Source organism: Salvelinus namaycush, chromosome 15 (assembly GCF_016432855.1).
Source record: "Salvelinus namaycush isolate Seneca chromosome 15, SaNama_1.0, whole genome shotgun sequence".
NCBI lineage: Eukaryota > Metazoa > Chordata > Actinopteri > Salmoniformes > Salmonidae > Salvelinus > Salvelinus namaycush.
In genome coordinates this window covers 3,659,593-3,675,050 of record NC_052321.1, presented here as the reverse complement: position 1 = coordinate 3,675,050, position 15,458 = coordinate 3,659,593, and the positions used below count along the sequence as shown (strand labels likewise).

Here is a 15,458-nt window from a genome sequence, read left to right as displayed (position 1 = left end):
GGTCTCCATCATTCTGAAATGGAAGAAGTTTGGAACCACCAAGACTCTTCCTAGAGCTGGCCGCCCGGCCAAACCGAGCAATCGGGGGAGAAGGGCCTTGGTCAGGGAGGTGACCAAGAACCCGATGGTCACTCTGACAGAGCTCTAGAGTTCCTCTGTGGAGATGGGAGAACCTTCCAGAAGGACAACCATCTCTGCAGCACTCCACCAATTAGGCCTTTATGGTACAGTCGCCAGACGGAAGCCACTCCTCAGTAAAAGGCACATGACAGCCCGCTTGGAGTTTGCTAAAAGGCACCTAAAGACTCTTTGGCCTGAATTCAAGCATCACATCTGGAGGAAACCTGGCACCGGTGAAGCATGGAGGTGGCAGCATCATGCTGTGGGGGATGTTTTTCAGCGTCAGGGACTGGGAGACTAGTCAGGATCGAGGGAAAGATGAACGGAGCAAAGTACAGAGCGATCCTTGATGAAAACTTGCTCCAGAGCGCTCAGGATCTCAGACTGGGGCGAAGGTTCACCTTCCAACAAGACAACGACCCTAAGCACACAGCCAAGACAACGCAGGAGTGGCTTGGGGACAAGTATCTGGATGTCCTTGAGTGGCCCAGCCAGAGCCCGGACTTGAACCCGATCGAACATCTCTGAAGAGACCTGAAAATAGCTGTGCAGTGACGCTCCCCATCCAACCTGACAGAACTTGAGAGGATCTGCAGAGAAGAATGGGAGAAACTCCCCAAATACAGGTGTGCCAAGCTCGCAGCGTCATACCCAAGAAGACTTGAGGCTGTAATCGCTGCCAAAGGTGCTTCAACAAAGTACTGAGTAAAGGGTCTGAATACTTACGTAAATGTCATATTTCTGTTTTTTTTGTTTTTTTTAATCCAGTTTTTGCTTTGTCATTATGGGGTATTGTGATGTCATTATGGGGTATTGTGATGTCATTATGGGGTATTGTGATGTCATTATGGGGTATTGTGTGTAGATTGATGAGGGGGGGAAACGATTTATTCCATTTTAGAATACGGCTGTAAGGTAACAAAATGTGGGAAAAGTTAAGGGGTCTGAATACTTTCCGAATGCACTGTAAATGTGTGTGTCCATTTGAGGATCTGATAGTATTTCTGATTGGCTTAACGCACCACCAATAATGAGCTGTCGAGCTTCTCAAAGTAATCTTTTCTTCATCTCAAACAGCAAGCAATCAAAGTGTGTTTTTTACATCCATTGATAATGACAATAGTTCCTCAATGTATTTTTTAAAATCTATCCAGCTCTTTCCCTTTTGATAACCACTCAGCGTGAAAGGGGAAAATGTAATACTCTGTTCCAGTGGAAACGTCATAGTATAGGCCTTCCTGATTGCTTATTCTCAGTGCTTGACTTAGGCTGAAATAGGTTCCGGTACTCGTTTTGGGTGCTGGTACTGTTTATATTTAGGTGCAGGAGCTCCACAGTACTTTTTGAGGTCAAGCAGTAGAACATTTGAGATGCTGGTACTCTGCTCCGGTCAGCTCCTGCCCAAGTCAAACACTGCTTCTTATCCCTTGCCCAAATATCCTACCAATGTGTCTGTCCTGAGCTCACTGGGACAGGAAATATTTGAATGGGCCCAGAATATTTTATACAATGTTGCAAAGGACCCAAGTTGATAGTTGACACAATGTGTCAAGTTGGTTGCAGACAGGCCATGCATAGCCAATGTGATTTATAAGATAATTATTTTCAGCAGGAGATTTTCTACCTGCAGGCTGAAATGTTTTTATTCGTTGGCTTTTATGTCGACTATTTTTACATAGTTGGTAATAGAAGTTACTTTTTAGGTTTATCGTTTTCGTTTGGATATCATTTTGATTAACCACGTGACAATGATTTTGAGATACGAATACTTTATTATAAATTAAATGAAACTTTCATGAAAATGTGCATATGAAAACCATAACGGGCACGCAGATCGGTAGAAATGGTAAGATAAATTGTCATTCCACATGAGAAAGGTCGCCGATTCCTCGTGTTGCCTATTACCGGCAACTTCAGGAGAGTAATGGCAGAATCTGCAAAAGCCAGCAGGAAGGAGCGGGAAGGAAAATAGTTGGGTCAGGTTTTTTATTTTTTTTGGTTATCTAGATTTCTGGCGCCCTCTTGAGGCATTTTGTCTTACTTCATCAAACCGTAAGCTTAAAGCATTAGACAAGCTCAATGCACATAGTCGATTTTATTAAAACACATATGGTGTGTCTATATATGGAAAAATACACGTTTTTAAAAAAAATGTCGACCAAACTACTTTCGGTCGACCAATACATACATGTTTTGTTGTTGTCAGACAGCCCTAGATCAGATAACTGTGTACTAGGAGGCAAGACCGCCAGTGACACCTGCTAGGTGTGAGTTCTTAGCCGGACAGAGACCCCTCTGGTTAGGGTTACCCGGGGTCCTGATGACGACGAGAACAAAGCCTTTAGGTGGCTAGGGAGGTACCCGCTGAAGCGATCAGCCTACCAGGCATCATATCAATAGACTAAATGTCCTGTCCCCCCTTCACTGCCTTCCTTCGAGGAGGCTTTTCAACAGAATCATACAGGAGACAGAGCGGATGAATAATTGAACAGCTCACCTTCACCCCTCTGTTCTGCAGCTGTGTCATTTTCGGATGAACATGAATACTGCATGGTATCTGACATTTTGACAGGCTAACGTGTTGTGCTCCAGCCTGGCACACACACACACACACACACACACACACACACACACTGTACTGTAACGCTGGGCTGAGCCCTCAGCCAACACACAGCCTTGTTTCAGCTCAGTCATACACGTGTGTGTGTGTGTGTGTGTGTGTGTGTGTGTGTGTGTGTGTGTGTGTGTGTGTGTGTGTGTGTGTGGCTGTGTGTGTGTGTGGCTGTGTGTGTGGCTGTGTGTGTGTGTGTGTGGCAGTGAAAAGACTACCCTGGGTGTCCCCTATCACTTTTCATAAAAACAGAATGCCTCACCTCACAGTGATCTCTGGACTTTTATTGTGTGTGCGTCGCGGCGTGCCTGGTGATCAGGTTAACTCTCTGTGAAAGGTTGACAACTTCATTACCTGCAGGTGGACACAGACACACACACATAGCTTAATGTAGCTTAGCCTCAGCGTGTGAACCCAGAGGATTTATCTCCTGGCCTCGTCTATGTAGGCAGGCAGCGAAACACTGAATCAATCTGAACTCTGATAAGCAGAGTAACTTAGGGTTGGCAGGGGGGGCTACTGAGGTCATGGGGGGGGGGGGGGGGGGGGGGTCTACTGAGGTCATGGGGGGGACTACTGAGGTCATGGGGGGACTACTGAGGTCATGGGGGGACTACTGAGGTTATGGGGGGGACTACTGAGGTTATGGGGGGGCTACTGAGGTTATGGGGGGGCTACTGAGGTTATGGGGGGGGGGGATCTACTGAGGTTATGGGGGGGGGGGATCTACTGAGGTTATGGGGGGGGGGATCTACTGAGGTTATGGGGGGGGATCTACTGAGGTTATGGGGGGGGGGGTATCTACTGAGGTTATGGGGGGGGAGATCTACTGAGGTTATGGGGGGGGGATCTACTGAGGTTATGGGGGGGGATCTACTGAGGTTATGGGGGGGGGATCTACTGAGGTTATGGGGGGGGGGGATCTACTGAGGTTATGGGGGGGGATCTACTGAGGTTATGGGGGGGGGGATCTACTGAGGTTATGGGGGGGGGGGATCTACTGAGGTTATGGGGGGGGATCTACTGAGGTTATGGGGGGGGATCTACTGAGGTTATGGGGGGGGGGATCTACTGAGGTTATGGGGGGGGGGATCTACTGAGGTTATGGGGGGGGGGATCTACTGAGGTTATGGGGGGGGGGGGTCTACTGAGGTTATGGGGGGGGGGATCTACTGAGGTTATGGGGGGGGGGATCTACTGAGGTTATGGGGGGGGGGGATCTACTGAGGTTATGGGGGGGGATCTACTGAGGTTATGGGGGGGGATCTACTGAGGTTATGGGGGGGGGATCTACTGAGGTTATGGGGGGGGATCTACTGAGGTCATTGGGGGGATGTCTACTGAGGTCATGGTGGGTCTACTGAGGTCATGGGGTGTCTACTGAGGTCATTGGGGGGATGTCTACTGAGGTCATGGGGTCTACTGAGGTCGGTCTTTAATCAAGGGATGGACTGTAATGGGGAAATATAAGATCACTCACTTATACTTTGCATGGAAATGAAGACCCCTTGTAAAGTGTTAACAGTATCGGGGCAAAACCACCAGTTTAATGTTCCATGTAGCTCCTCATCAATGTCCCTGTGAATGTTTCCATGTTGATTAATGTCCCTGTGAATGTTTCCATGTTCATCAATGTCCCTGTGTATGATTCCATGTTCATCAATGTCCCTGTGAATGTTTCCATGTTCATTAATGTCCCTGTCTATGTTTCCATGTGTATGTTTCCATGTTCATTAATGTCCCTGTCTATGTTTCCATGTTCATTAATGTCCCTGTGAATGTTTCCATGTTCATTAATGTCCCTGTGTATGTTTCCGTGTTCATTAATGTCCCTGTGTATGTTTCCATGTTCATTAATGTCCCTGTGTATGTTTCCATGTTCATTAATGTCCCTGTGTATGTTTCCATGTTCATTAATGTCCCTGTGTATGTTTCCATGTTCATTAATGTCCCTGTGTATGTTTCCATGTTCATTAATGTCCCTGTGTATGTTTCCATGTTCATTAATGTCCCTGTGTATGTTTCCATGTTCATTAATGTCCCTGTGTATGTTTCCATGTTCATTAATGTCCCTGTGTATGTTTCCATGTTCATTAATGTCCCTGTGTATGTTTCCATGTTCATCAATTTCCCTGTCTATGTTTCCATGTGTATGTTTCCATGTGTATGTTTCCATGTTCATTAATGTCCCTGTGTATGTTTCCATGTTCATTAATGTCCCTGTGTATGTTTCCATGTTCATTAGTGTCCCTGTGTATGTTTCCATGTTCATTAGTGTCCCTGTGTATGTTTCCATGTTCATTAGTGTCCCTGTGTATGTTTCCATGTTCATTAATGTCCATGTGTATGTTTCCATGTTCATTAATGTCCCTGTGTATGTTTCCATGTTCATTAATGTCCCTGTGTATGTTTCCATGTTCATTAATGTCCCTGTGTATGTTTCCATGTTCATTAATGTCCCTGTGTATGTTTCATCTTGTTAATGAAATGTTCCATTCCTTCCTTTAATCTACAGATCACCCAGGAGATTTCTGATCCCAGCCGAGTCTTCCGTCTCCTCGGATCTGACAGGTTGGTGCTTGAAATGATAGTGTTTTTAACTCTTTCTCGCTGTCTGTCTCTCTTCAGATCTGACGGGTTGGTGCTTCAAATGATTCTATTTTAATTATTCACTTACCTGTCCTTTCCCCCTCTTTTTCTCTTTACTTGTATCTCTCTGTCTCAACTTTTCGCTCTTTCTCTCACTCTCTCTTTACTTTCTGCCTCCCCCATCTCTTTCCTCTGTTTTCTCTTTCTAGTTGTATAGATTTATGTAGTGCCCTTTGACCTCTATAAAGCCGTAGAGGCAGGGCTGGTAGCTAGTCTCCAGGGAGCAAGTGTCCTCCCACAGGTCCCTGTGTTTAACCATCGCCTGGAAACCACCAAACATCCTACTTCTCTCTCTCTCCCTCTCTCTCTCTCTCTCTCTCTCTCTCTCTCTCTCTCTCTCTCTCTCTCTCTCTCTCTCTCTCTCCCTCTCTCCCTCCTCTCTCCCTCTCTCCCTCTCTCCCTCTCTCCCTCTCTCCCTCTCTCCCTCTCTCCCTCTCTCCCTCTCTCCCTCTCTCCCTCTCTCCCTCTCTCCCTCTCTCCCTCTCTCCCTCTCTCTCTCTCTCTCTCTCTCTCTCTCCGTCTCTCTCTCCGTCTCTCTCTCTGGTTCTCTCTCTGTTTCTCTCTCCCCCTTCTCTCTCTCCGTATATCTATATCTCTCTCTCTCCCCCTTCTCTCTCTCTCCGTCTCTCTCTCTCTCTGTTTCTCTCTCTCCCCCTCTTAGTCTGAGTCCTCTTCAGACCTCTCTATAGAGAAGAGGTCCCCAGCTCCGGTGACTCAGTCTCTCTCTCCAGGTCCGCTTCCGTTGCTATGACGAGGCATGTGCCCCAGATCACACAACCCTGTTTATAAATCAACAATCTTTCATCTTTCAGCATTCAAACACTTTGAGTCTAAGTGGGATACCTCATTGTAATCTCAATGCTATCAGAAGAGGCTTGTAAAACCTCTGCATGTTATCTATGTGACTCACATTACAGCTTCTGGTTGGTTACATGCTGCAGAGTGGTCAGTGTGGCAGGGCAGTCCCCTAGCCCTCTTACACCAGTCCTCAACTATAGAAACCATTGTGATTTAACTCCCTGGCTCAGACACATTTCCCACCCTGTGGGTGGAAGATCTCCTAGTAGTGATGGTTGTCTCAGGACAGGGCCCCATGGTGCTTTAGGCTCAGTCCGTTCTGATTCCCCTGCAACAGCCTCTACTCTGCCATCCTGTATGTTTTATTCAGACTGGCACCTGGGCACTGCCACGCCAGCCTGGTTTGAGTGTCTCTCTCTCTCTCTCTCTGCTCCTCTGTAATTCCATCTGATAGATCAGACACTATGGTCTTGGACTGTACCCTGTGTGGGCAGAGACACTCCTCATCTCATCTGTCACTCTGCTGGAAAGGATGGCACCTCTCTCTACTCCTCATGATCTCTAGTGTCATATTAACTTAAATGTAGCCAGTCCTCTTGTCTCGCTACTCTCTAACCCACCAAGACATTTGTATCAATTCTATTCAATGAATTCTGTTCTATTCTGTGTTTTTTCTTCAGATTGGGGGACCTGGTTGGCAGCTTATAACCTGCAGTGTTGTTGTTTGTTCCTGATGTTTCTGGTGCTGTTAACTGACATCTCTTTCTGACAGGGTGGTGGTTCTGGAAAGCCGGCCCACTGACAACCCCACAGCCCTCAGCAACCTCTACATCCTGGCCGGACATGAGAACAGTTACTAGCCCCTTAATAACCATGTTACCAGCTCCTAGCTCTGACCCAGTGACTCCACACAGAGAGAGGGGGAGCGGTGGAGCGTACCTACAGACCCATTGGATAGGTGAAGAATTAGCAGGAAGTGGATAAGCTCACAGCAGTCCCTTCACTTCTCTCAGCAGGCTCTCATACCGCCTGGACTCATGGTACAAACACAGATAGAACAATGAGACAGATATTTCATTGGATGTATAAAATGTGAAGCGTTTCCACACACTATCAAATATGATAGTGAGAGGAAGCCCACTGGCAGTCGGTGGGTGAAGATGGAACCAGATGGATTTTGACCGACATTCTGCAAATCTTCTCATCGATGACACATTTGATCACAATACAGTTTTCTGTTCCCAAAACTAGAATCTGTTACGAACGGAACGGATTAATTTTTGTAGACTTTACCGTTTTGCAAAAGTGTTTAACAAATCATGCTGTTACAAGGAGGGCAAAGGTGAATTGAGTTATTGCACACTTCACAGAGTAGGTGTTCCCTAACGGAAATATGTAGATGTATACTAGAAGGCGCCAATAGGCTCTCATCTAGCTCGTGCTTGACTCTGCCCACATCCTTGCTTGTTCTGCCCACTATGACTCATTTGTTCCCATTGGAAACGACAAGCTGTGGTCTATCTTGGTTTAGTTATAAAACATCTTTGGTTGAACAGTGTCACCAAACCCAGGAACTAGTTAGTGAATAGAGAAACAACAGGTCATCAACCAACAGGTCATCAACCAACAGGTCAGACAAGGGGACTGTGACGCTTCCAGCAAAACCACCTCCTCCCTCAACACAGATCTTCCAACGGCCTTATGCTGAGCAGGCAAGCAGCACCTCCTCCTCCCTCTACAGTCCTGTTCACCTCCTCCTCCCTCTACAGTCCTGTCCACCACCTCCTCCCTCTACAGTCCTGTTCACCACCTCCTCCCTCTACAGTCCTGTTCACCTCCTCCTCCCTCTACAGTCCTGTCCACCACCTCCTCCTCCCTCTACAGTCCTGTTCACCACCTCCTCCCTCTACAGTCCTGTTCACCACCTCCTCCTCCCTCTACAGTCCTGTCCACCACCTCCTCCTCCCTCTACAGTCCTGTCCACCACCTCCTCCTCCCTCTACAGTCCTGTTCACCACCTCCTCCCTCTACAGTCCTGTTCACCACCTCCTCCCTCTACAGTCCTGTTCACCACCTCCTCCTCCCTCTACAGTCCTGTTAACCTCCTCCTCCCTCTACAGTCCTGTTCACCACCTCCTCCCTCTACAGTCCTGTTCACCACCTCCTCCCTCTACAGTCCTGTTAACCTCCTCCTCCCTCTACAGTCCTGTTCACCACCTCCTCCTCCCTCTACAGTCCTGTCCACCACCTCCTCCTCCCTCTACAGTCCTGTCCACCACCTCCTCCTCCCTCTACAGTCCTGTCCACCACCACCTCCTCCCTCTACAGTCCTGTTCACCACCTCCTCCTCCCTCTACAGTCCTGTTCACCACCTCCTCCTCCCTCTACAGTCCTGTTCACCACCTCCTCCTCCCTCTACAGTCCTGTTAACCTCCTCCTCCCTCTACAGTCCTGTTCACCACCTCCTCCCTCTACAGTCCTGTTCACCACCTCCTCCCTCTACAGTCCTGTTAACCTCCTCCTCCCTCTACAGTCCTGTCCACCACCTCCTCCTCCCTCTACAGTCCTGTCCACCACCTCCTCCTCCCTCTACAGTCCTGTTCACCACCTCCTCCTCCCTCTACAGTCCTGTTCACCTCCTCACTCCTCTACAACCCATCACACCCTTCTCCTTCCCTCTGTAGCCCTGTGTGTCCCAAATACCACCTCATTCCAGGGGTAGGCAACCTTGTTCCTGGAGTACTGCAGGATTTAGTTCCAACTAGGCACCACACATGACCAATTGAGTTCATTGATCAGTTCAGTGATTAAATTTAACACACCTGGTTGCCTACCCCTTCCCTATTCTCTATATAGCACACTTCATTTGACCAGGACCCATAGGGTAAAGTAGTGCGCTATGAAGGGTGCCATTTGGGCTGCAGACACTGAACTGGACTAGACTGGATTGTGGAGGAACAGAACGTGTGCAGGAAAGGCTCAGACCAACAGACACCCTCACCCTGCAGCCTCCTCTTCCTCTCTCACCCTGCAGCCTCCTCTTCCTCTCTCACCCTGCAGCCTCCTCTTCCTCTCTCACCCTGCAGCCTCCTCTTCCTCTCTCACCCTGCAGCCTCCTCTTCCTCTCTCACCCTGCAGCCTCCTCTTCCTCTCTCACCCTGCAGCCTCCTCTTCCTCTCTCACCCTGCAGCCTCCTCTTCCTCTCTCACCCTGCAGCCTCCTCTTCCTCTCTCACCCTGCAGCCTCCTCTTCCTCTCTCACCCTGCAGCCTCCTCTTCCTCTCTCACCCTGCAGCCTCCTCTTCCTCTCTCACCCTGCAGCCTCCTCTTCCTCTCTCACCCTGCAGCCTCCTCTCCTCTCACCCTGCAGCCTCCTCTTCCTCTCCCACCCTCACTCTGCAGCCTCCTCTCCCACCCTCACCCTGCAGCCTCCTCTCCCACCCTCACCCTGCAGCCTCCTCTCCCACCCTCACCCTGCAGCCTCCTCTCCCACCCTCACCCTGCAGCCTCCTCTTCCTCTCTCACCCTGCAGCCTCCTCTTCCTCTCTCACCCTGCAGCCTCCTCTTCCTCTCTCACCCTGCAGCCTCCTCTTCCTCTCTCACCCTGCAGCCTCCTCTTCCTCTCTCACCCTGCAGCCTCCTCTTCCTCTCTCACCCTGCAGCCTCCTCTTCCTCTCTCACCCTGCAGCCTCCTCTTCCTCTCTCACCCTGCAGCCTCCTCTTCCTCTCTCACCCTGCAGCCTCCTCTTCCTCTCTCACCCTGCAGCCTCCTCTTCCTCTCTCACCCTGCAGCCTCCTCTTCCTCTCCCACCCTCACTCTGCAGCCTCCTCTCCCACCCTCACCCTGCAGCCTCCTCTCCCACCCTCACCCTGCAGCCTCCTCTCCCACCCTCACCCTGCAGCCTCCTCTGCCACCCTCACCCTGCAGCCTCCTCTCCCACCCTCACCCTGCAGCCTCCTCTCCCACCCTCACCCTGCAGCCTCCTCTGCCACCCTCACCCTGCAGCCTCCTCTGCCACCCTCACCCTGCAGCCTCCTCTCCCACCCTCACCCTGCAGCAGCCTCCTCTCTCACCCTGCAGCAGCCTCCTCTCCCACCCTGCAGCAGCCTCCTCTCCCACCCTGCAGCAGCCTCCTCTGCCACCCTGCAGCAGCCTCCTCTGCCACCCTGCAGCAGCCTCCTCTGCCACCCTGCAGCAGCCTCCTCTCCCACCCTGCAGCAGCCTCCTCTCCCACCCTGCAGCATCCTCTTCTCCCACCCTCACCCTGCAGCAGCCTCCTCTCCCACCCTCACCCTGCAGCAGCCTCCTCTCCCACCCTCACCCTGCAGCAGCCTCCTCTCCCACCCTCACCCTGCAGCAGGCTCCTCTCCCACCCTCACCCTGCAGCAGCCTCCTCTCCCACCCTCACCCTGCAGCAGCCTCCTCTCCCACCCTCACCCTGCAGCAGCCTCCTCTCCCACCCTCACCCTGCAGCAGCCTCCTCTCCCACCCTCACCCTGCAGCAGCCTCCTCTCCCACCCTCACCCTGCAGCAACCTCCTCTCCCACCCTCACCCTGCAGCAGCCTCCTCTCCCACCCTCACCCTGCAGCAACCTCCTCTCCCACCCTCACCCTGCAGCAGCCTCCTCTCCCACCCTCACCCTGCAGCAGCCTCCTCTCCCACCCTCACCCTGCAGCAACCTCCTCTCCCACCCTCACCCTGCAGCAGCCTCCTCACCCTGCAGCAGGCTCCTCTCCCACATGGATTACATATCAACTGAAATAGGGAAATAAACTGTTACTGAAAACAAGTGCCATAATAATTCAGACATTCAGGTCTGGTAGGGAGTGACTAAATGGGAGTTTCTTTGCGTGTATCAAAAAAGTCCTTTGTAACCAAGCAACTGACTGTCACAGGTCTGGTTGACGATAAGCTTTAGGGCGGCTTGTTAATGCTGAGCCTTCAGTGTTAGCCAGCCGTCGTAACGCCATGGACCAGAGCTAGTTGCCGACGCTGAGCCTTCAGTGTTAGCCAGCCGTCGTAACGCCGTGGACCAGAGCTAGTTGCCGACGCTGAGCCTTTCCAGCTCTAGTTGAACTAATACAGACTGGTTCAGATAGAAAGTCCATGTATTTCGTTTGATGTGGGTCATTTAAACGTTATTTATTAATATCTAAGCAATATTAGGGCATGTTGGATTGACAGGTTGTGAGGGATAGTTACACTTTTTTTTATTGATTTTTTTAATATTATTTTAAATTTACTTGAGGTGTTGACGTTTCATCCAAACCATTTTAAATGTTAATCTGTATCGATGGGTTGCTGTTTTTCTATGACCGTCTGGTGTAGGATGCTTCCCAAATGGCACCCTATTCCCTATGTAGTGCACTACTTTTGATCAGGGGCCCATAGAGCTCTGGTTAAATATAGTGCAGCGAATAGGGAATAGGGTTCCATTTGGGACATTTCCCATAATCCACCTCTCTTCCTCTCTCCCGCTTGGTAGCATTTTAGAAAGTTGAATATAATGTCAAATGTTTTGTTCCTCTTGTTTCCTTTTAAACTATGACTTTATTCAGTATTTTTGCACCATGTAAAGAAGCACTTTTGTACATTTTTCTTTTTTAATTTTAATTTTATTTAAAATGACAAAACAAGGGAAATGCATTAGTTTCCTGTAACATCATTGGCCTTCCCTTCAAAACGTTTAATGTATGCAGTTATTGTAATAATAAATAAATAAAAAAGCTATTAACAATACACAGCTGCTGTCATTCTACTTCCTCACTGCCAGTAAACCTAGGCTGCTGTGACGGTGTGTCAACTCCTATATTTGGCTTGCTAACTCCTATGGTCATTGTCAAGGGGATACAAACAGATCTGGGAGCAGGGAAGGCCATCTGTACGAAGGTGTATGGAAAGAAGTGATACAGTATTGTTGAGCCAGGTATCTGGTGACGTCCCGCCCCCCGGGGGGGAAAGTTTTTTTTGTTTTCCATAACGAATAAGACTACCCTTTCAGTCTGTCATTCCACTGCCGTATTCCACCGCAAACACTAATTGGTCTCCGTGGAACAAGAGTTAGAAACCGGAGCCGTCCCTGTCTGGTATTTACTGATGCAAAAATAGGACGAATGATGTCACTGTCAGACAGATGATGATAATAGGTGCCAGTTCTGAATTATCTTTCAGTCTGAGGTTTTTTACAGTAAGAAATCAATACCAGCTCATTACAGAAAATGTGCACACATTTATGAGTTTCTCTCCACTTTCTGGAGGACAGAGTTTTGAAATCAGTGGAATTAGAGTATGATAGCTAAGGAGATGGGGAAATTCTGGTGTTTGATTGCAAATATGCAGACGGAGTCTAAAAGAGAACGCACAAGGTAGCTAGCTACATGTCTAAAAAGACTCCACTATACAAGTAACCATTTCAATAGAATGTTCATGATGTCACTGCGACACAGGCACCTATCGCCAGTTCACAAGTGATTTGTTCTACGGCCAATCAGTGACTAGAGTCCAGGATAACGCTCTGGCGCGGTGGGGGCCGTCTTCTATATTGGGTATTGCATCATCAGTTCCTCTCGTCTCGTCACCTCAATACATACCTTAGCTGCTAACTTGTCAGAAATGTCCAGATCAACTAGCCCATATGGGCGAATGTTTTTTTTTTTTTGCTTCCGTTTTTGCCCATAGGTTTTGTAATGTTTGAGTCACTCATGTCATATGAATACACAGACATGGCAAAATGTATAGAATTGCAATAAAACTTGCTTTAAAACGGCAAAAATCACCATATGACAAAATGTGTAGAATTGCCGGAAAGACGTTTTAAACCTACAAAATGTTCTCTGTCAACAAGCGGTGTGTGAACAGTGCTTGTGCCCATTGAAATAGACGCGAGACGATCCCCAATGCTGGGCCTGAGTGAACACGTTTGGGAACCCCTGCTATAGCACATGGGTATTCAACCCTGGGCGCCCTTGGATACTACAGCCCAAGGGTACTACAGACCTAGGGTTCTACCTACAGCCCTAGGGTACTACCTACAGCCCTAGGGTACTACCTACAGCCCTAGGGTACTACCTACAGCCCTAGGGTACTACAGCCCTAGGGTACTACCTACAGCCCTAGGGTACTACCTACAGCCCTAGGGTACTACAGCCCTAGGGTGCTACAGCCCTAGGGTGCTACAGCCCTAGGGTACTACAGCCCTAGTGTACTACAGCACTAGGGTACTACAACCCTAGGGTACTACAGCCCTAGGGTGCTACAGCACTAGGGTACTACAGCCCAAGGGTACTACAGCACTAGGGTACTACAGCACTAGGGTACTACAGCACTAGGGTACTACAGTCCTAGGGTACTACAGCCCTAGGGTACTACAGCCCTAGGGTACTACCTACAGCCCTGGGGTGCTACCTATAGCCCTAGGGTACTACCTATAGCCCTAGGGTACTACCTACAGCCCTAGGGTACTACCTACAGCCCTAGGGTACTACCTACAGCCCTAGGGTACTACCTACAGCCCTAGGGTACTACCTACAACACTAGGGTACTACCTACAGCACTAGGGTACTACCTACAGCACTAGGGTACTACCTACAGCCCTAGGGTACTACAGCCCTAGGGTACTACAGCCCTAGGGTACTACCTACAGCCCTAGGGTACTACCTACAGCCCTAGGGTACTACAGCCCTAGGGTACTACAGCCCTAGGGTACTACAGCCCTAGGGTACTACCTACAGCCCTAGGGTACTACCTACAGCCCTAGGGTACTACCTACAGCACTAGGGTACTACAGCCCTAGGGTACTACAGCCCTAGGGTACTACCTACAGCCCTAGGGTACTACCTACAGCCCTAGGGTACTACCTACAGCACTAGGGTGCTACAGCCCTAGGGTACTACAGCCCTAGGGTACTACAGCCCTAGGGTACTACCTACAACACTAGGGTACTACCTACAGCACTAGGGTACTACCTACAGCCCTAGGGTACTACCTACAGCCCTAGGGTACTACCTACAGCCCTAGGGTACTACCTACAGCCCTAGGGTACTACCTACAGCCCTAGGGTACTACCTACAGCCCTAGGGTACTACAGCCCTAGGGTGCTACAGCACTAGGGTACTACAGCCCAAGGGTACTACAGCACTAGGGTACTACAGCCCTAGGGTACTACAGCACTAGGGTACTACAGCCCTAGGGTACTACCTACAGCCCTAGGGTACTACCTACAGCCCTAGGGTACTACCTACAGCCCTAGGGTACTACAGCCCTAGGGTACTACAGCCCTAGGGTACTACCTACAACACTAGGGTACTACCTACAGCACTAGGGTACTACCTACAGCACTAGGGTACTACCTACAGCCCTAGGGTACTACCTACAGCCCTAGGGTACTACCTACAGCCCTAGGGTACTACAGCCCTAGTGTACAACCTACAGCCCTAGGGTACTACCTACAGCCCTAGGGTACTACCTACAGCCCTAGGGTACTACCTACAGCCCTAGGGTACTACAGCCCTAGGGTGCTACAGCCCTAGGGTACTACAGCACTAGGGTACTACAGCCCTAGGGTACTACCTACAGCCCTAGGGTACTACCTACAGCCCTAGGGTACTACCTACAGCCCTAGGGTACTACAGCCCTAGGGTACTACAGCCCTAGGGTACTACAGCCCTAGGGTACTACCTACAGCCCTAGGGTACTACCTACAGCCCTAGGGTACTACCTACAGCCCTAGGGTACTACCTACAGCAATAGGGTACTACAGCACTAGGGTACTACAGCACTAGGGTACTACAGCCCTAGGGTACTACAGCCCTAGGGTACTACCTACAGCCCTAGGGTACTACCTACAGCCCTAGGGTACTACCTACAGCCCTAGGGTACTACAGCCCTAGGGTGCTACAGCCCTAGGGTGCTACAGCACTAGGGTACTACAGCCCAAGGGTACTACAGCACTAGGGTACTACAGCCCTAGGGTACTACAGCCCTAGGGTACTACAGCCCTAGGGTACTACCTACAGCCCTAGGGTACTACCTACAGCCCTAGGGTACTACCTACAGCCCTAGGGTACTACATCCCTAGGGTACTACAGCCCTAGGGTACTACAGCCCTAGGGTACTACCTACAGCCCTAGGGTACTACCTACAGCCCTAGGGTACTACCTACAGCCCTAGGGTACTACAGCCCTAGGGTACTACAGCCCTAGGGTACTACAGCACTAGGGTACTACAGCCCTAGGGTACTACAGCACTAGGGTACTACAGCCCTAGGGTACTACAGCCCTA

General features: G+C 49.9%; 1 protein-coding gene across 2 annotated transcripts in view; it reads left to right on the top strand.

The window, feature by feature from the left end:
• The window catches only part of map4k5 (mitogen-activated protein kinase kinase kinase kinase 5), a 113,413-nt gene extending 105,432 nt beyond the window's left edge, over positions 1–7,981 (top strand). For both annotated transcript variants that reach the window (XM_039009210.1, XM_039009211.1), the window contains 2 exons: positions 5,247–5,302; positions 6,951–7,981. In XM_039009210.1, coding sequence (XP_038865138.1) covers positions 5,247–5,302; positions 6,951–7,038 — 144 coding nt within the window. In that variant the 3' untranslated portion in view covers positions 7,039–7,981. The remainder of the gene's footprint in view (positions 1–5,246; positions 5,303–6,950) is intronic.
• The last annotated feature ends 7,477 nt before the right edge of the window (positions 7,982–15,458 follow it).